The sequence below is a fragment of the Calcarisporiella thermophila genome, assembly GCF_041956535.1.
Source record: "Calcarisporiella thermophila strain CBS 279.70 unplaced genomic scaffold VTP21scaffold_10, whole genome shotgun sequence".
Lineage (NCBI taxonomy): Eukaryota > Fungi > Calcarisporiellomycota > Calcarisporiellomycetes > Calcarisporiellales > Calcarisporiellaceae > Calcarisporiella > Calcarisporiella thermophila.
Window position 1 is genome coordinate 111,469 of NW_027192200.1, and position 3,929 is coordinate 115,397.

A 3,929-nucleotide genomic window follows, 5' to 3' on the forward strand; every position below is an offset into this window, starting at 1 on the left:
TAATTTCATGATTCCTTCGATTCTTAATCTACAATGTCCTTGGCCTATTGTGAAACAGCTCGATAGGCTTAAAAACGGCGCGGAGGACATGTTGCAAAAAAGTGGCGAGAGAGTTGTTTACGAGAATTCGCATTGTATCGACTTCATATGCGCAGAAGAGAAAATAAGCAAAACTAGCAGGACTAGGCCCAGCGGAGTCGATGACGATCAATGCCGAGCCAATGTTTCCAAAGAAATATGGATCGATGAATGGTGAGATAGAGTCGGACAGACGTAGGATAATCCACCACCATGGCCCGGTGCTTGGATGCCGTGCATACTTCCAATGAGGAGAAGCAGATTCAAGGAGGACCTCTTGGGTATATTCAAGCGCACGACTCTATGCTTCTAGCAAACTCAACCTAGCAGTAGTGTTTTCGGTCATGAGTGAATAGATTTCATTATCACCGGCACCAATGAAATCTCCATCCTCAAATAGCTATTTTGCGTTATCAGAAAAATGGATTGAACCCGCTCGAACCCAATGTATACGAAAACGAGCTGATGTCCATAAAAGGGGATTCGGGAAAGAGGAGGCATAGTAGACTCTGCTGGAGACTATCTTATAGTCAACATGACTTTCTTTCCCAGAATCGCCTTTTATAGATAATATCACTGCTAAAATGTCTATAAACGGAGAATTGGGAAAAAGGGACCATTACATATGTTATCTCCAGTCTCCAGCAATGCATGGTGGAGCGTCTGCCGTCTCTCTCGACTCCATTGTAAACACAAAGTATTTGTCACGACATGCTACATGCGTACCACTGATCTATATCTAACAGATGCATTCTGCTTTGACATTTAGGCTGACATCTTTCACATCCAGAAAATCCCTGCAGGGTGAAGAATTCCAGCGTCATTTATATCCTGGAACTCTCTCAGGGATCATCTCGGTTTTGAAATAGACGAGGATAATCTAGCAGGAGGCATGTCACTTCTAGCGTACATCACATTTAGCCAAGTTTGGCCGCTCATCCAACATGCCAAGCGACATGCGCTTTCACTAAAAGACTTTCTTCCACTGGATAAAGGGAACTCGGCACACCAACTTTCTACTTTGCTTACTGCTGCTTGGGAAGAAAACCCCAGTTTGTTCCGAGCCTTGGTGTATGTGATGCGCATGGATGCAATCAAAGCACTACTCTTTGGTCTATTAGTCTCTGCACTCAAGATCCTTCAAATTGCAGAGCTCTACAATTTCCTAGAGGCTTTGCAGAACAAGAGCGAAGTTCCCGTGGGAGAATTGGTAGGACATGCTTTTGGTGTCATTCTCGCCGTATTGTTGCAGGCTATTTTCCACCACCAATGCTACTATGTTGGCCTTCGTGCCGGTGTAAGAATGCGTATTGCGCTTACAGGCTTTCTTTACCGCAAGATTGTACTGGCCAATAAATCGTTTATCAATAGTGGCCAAGTGCTGAATCTCTTCTCCAACGATGTCCAGAGATTCGAGGATGGAGCATCGGTCTTTGTATTTGCGATCATAGGCCCAGTAGAATCAATTGTGATTTTAGGAATCATCTGGCGTTTCTTGGGGATCATCGCTCTGGCTGGATATGGGTGTCTAGCTCTCCTGATACCGCTGAATACAATCTTCGCAAGACGGTTTAGCCGACAGCGGAAAACGGTCGTGACCAAGCGTGATGACCGAGTCGGCCTGCTAGAATCGGTTATTTCTTTTATGGACGTGGTGAAAATGTACACCTGGGAGCAACCGTTGATTCAGCGCATTTTGGGATATCGCACAAAAGAGTTGAAATATCTGCGCAAATCGGCCAACCTTAAAGCCTTCAACGAGTCGCTATTCTTCTCGGCCTCAATTATCATCGGGTACGTTACGTTTGGCGTGTATTTCCTGGTGAGAGAAGAGCCCCCAGCCAGTACCACTGTAGTCACCGTACTCGGGTTTCTTAGCATCACTAGATTGAGTATGTACAATATTTTTCCAAAAGCCGTCGAAATGATCACGGAATGCAGCGTTTCACTAAGTCGTCTCGAGACATTGCTGCATTCGCTTAAAAGTAAACCAAAAACAGATGACCGAGCCGTGAATACTGATTTGCCCTGCGAGGAAAGAGTCTTGCTTTCAGTTGATCGTTGCGCATTTGCATGGCCTGGCTCTAAAACACCAGTGTTGAAGGATGTCACTCTCACACTAGGGTGGGGAGAGCATCTGCTGGTGGCTGGCCAAAGTGGGTCCGCAAAATCCTCCCTTCTCCTCGGCCTTTTGGATCAGATAGATATGCCGTCCGGTAGTGTTCACCTCAATGGGAGAGCCAGCTATTCATCCCAGGTGGCTTGGCTCTTCAACGGCACAATCCAAGAGAATATCATATTTGGGCTCGAATATGACGAAGAGCGATTTAAGAGGGTCATTAGAGCTTGTGCTCTCGAAGATGATTTACGCCATTTCCCTGAGCGTGAGCATAAAGTGGTAGAGGAGCGCGGGGCGAATCTTAGCGGCGGTCAACAAGCTCGAATCAACTTGGCCAGAGCTGTATATGCCGACGCGGATATTTACCTCTTGGATGATCCCCTGAGTGCTGTGGATTCGCGTGTTGCCTGGCACATCATCCAGGAATGTATACATGGCTTCTTAAAAGACAAAGTTGTGGTTTTAGTCACGCATCAGCTCCAATATGCGAATGAGTTCGAACGGATAGCGCTGGTCGAAGGTGGCACGGTCAGCATTCTGCATTACACAGATATTTATCCCGAACTCTCTCCTACCGCCGAGATGATCTATAGGTTATCTAAGACCAAGGATAAAGTGGCAGATCGGACCCAAGCGGTGCCACAGGAGAAGGAACCAGAAAAGGTGATACGTGTGACTCATGTCGAGGAGAAGCCTGCAGAGAAAGAGAAATCCAATATCGAAACCGCTCAGCGAAGTGACATTCCTTGGAGTCTTTACTGGGTTTATTTCCGAGCTGGCACACCTGCTCTGGGTGCTGTCTTGTTGCTAATTCTACTAACCGGTGGCCAGATTGTCTCTATCATGACTGAGGTTTGGCTTCTCAAGTGGACAGGCGGCAAGTCTTCAACCGATCTCATAGCCTATTCTGTTCTGGCTGCATGCACTTTGTTAATATCTTCAGCTCGATCCGCTTTCTTCTTTTACGTTGCCTTGTCATCAGCTGCCAACTTATTCAAGGAGATGCTGAGCGCCGTTATCTACTCTCCTGTATCTTTCTTCAGGGACAATGAAATCGGGTCGATTCTAAATAGATTGACCAAGGATCAGACCATCGTTGAGGAGATGCTGCCCCTGGTTTTTTTCGACTTTGTGCAGTGCGCTTACATGATTGCGGCCAACGTATTTTTCGCCTGCTCAAACAATTATTACGCCTTTATCTTTGTGGTACCATTGGCCTGGTTATTTATATATTACCGTCGTACCTATCTCGCTGCATCCCGGCAGATCAAGAGACTAGAGGCTCAGAGTCGCGGACCGGTGTATTCACAGCTGAGCTGTAGTTTGCAAGGGCTATCCACCATCCGTGCAGCTGGTGCTGAACTAGCAATGATTAGAATTTTCGAAGAGAAACAGGATAGATGCACCAACTACACGCTGCATTTCATCCTTTCCTCTAGGTGGCTAGGATTCCGGCTGGATCTACTTGCTTTTGCTCTATTGACTTTTTGCATCATCCTCGCCTCTGCGATTAACTTGGGTAATTCATCGATGATTGGGTTGGCACTAACCTATATCATTCAGCTTATGGATGTCCTCCAATGGTGCACTCGACAAAGTGCTGAAGTGGAAAACATGATGGTTAGCGTGGAGCGGATCCACGAGTACACCAAATTAGAACCTGAGGGTGCTAATCGAGTTGCAGTCAAGCCACCCGAAGAATGGCCTTCCCAAGGAAATATCGAGTTCAATC

At 46.4% G+C, this 3,929-nt stretch overlaps 1 protein-coding gene across 1 annotated transcript; it reads left to right on the forward strand.

Moving 5' to 3' along the window:
- Positions 1 to 725: 725 nt before the first annotated feature.
- Positions 726 to 3,801, forward strand: VTP21DRAFT_766 (uncharacterized protein; the record flags this gene model as incomplete). Its single annotated transcript, XM_069398425.1, has 5 exons — positions 726 to 775; positions 848 to 882; positions 948 to 2,238; positions 2,299 to 3,716; positions 3,761 to 3,801. The coding sequence occupies 5 exons, from the start codon at positions 726 to 728 to the stop codon at positions 3,799 to 3,801; spliced, it is 2,835 nt and encodes a 944-aa protein (XP_069251656.1).
- Positions 3,802 to 3,929: the final 128 nt, after the last annotated feature.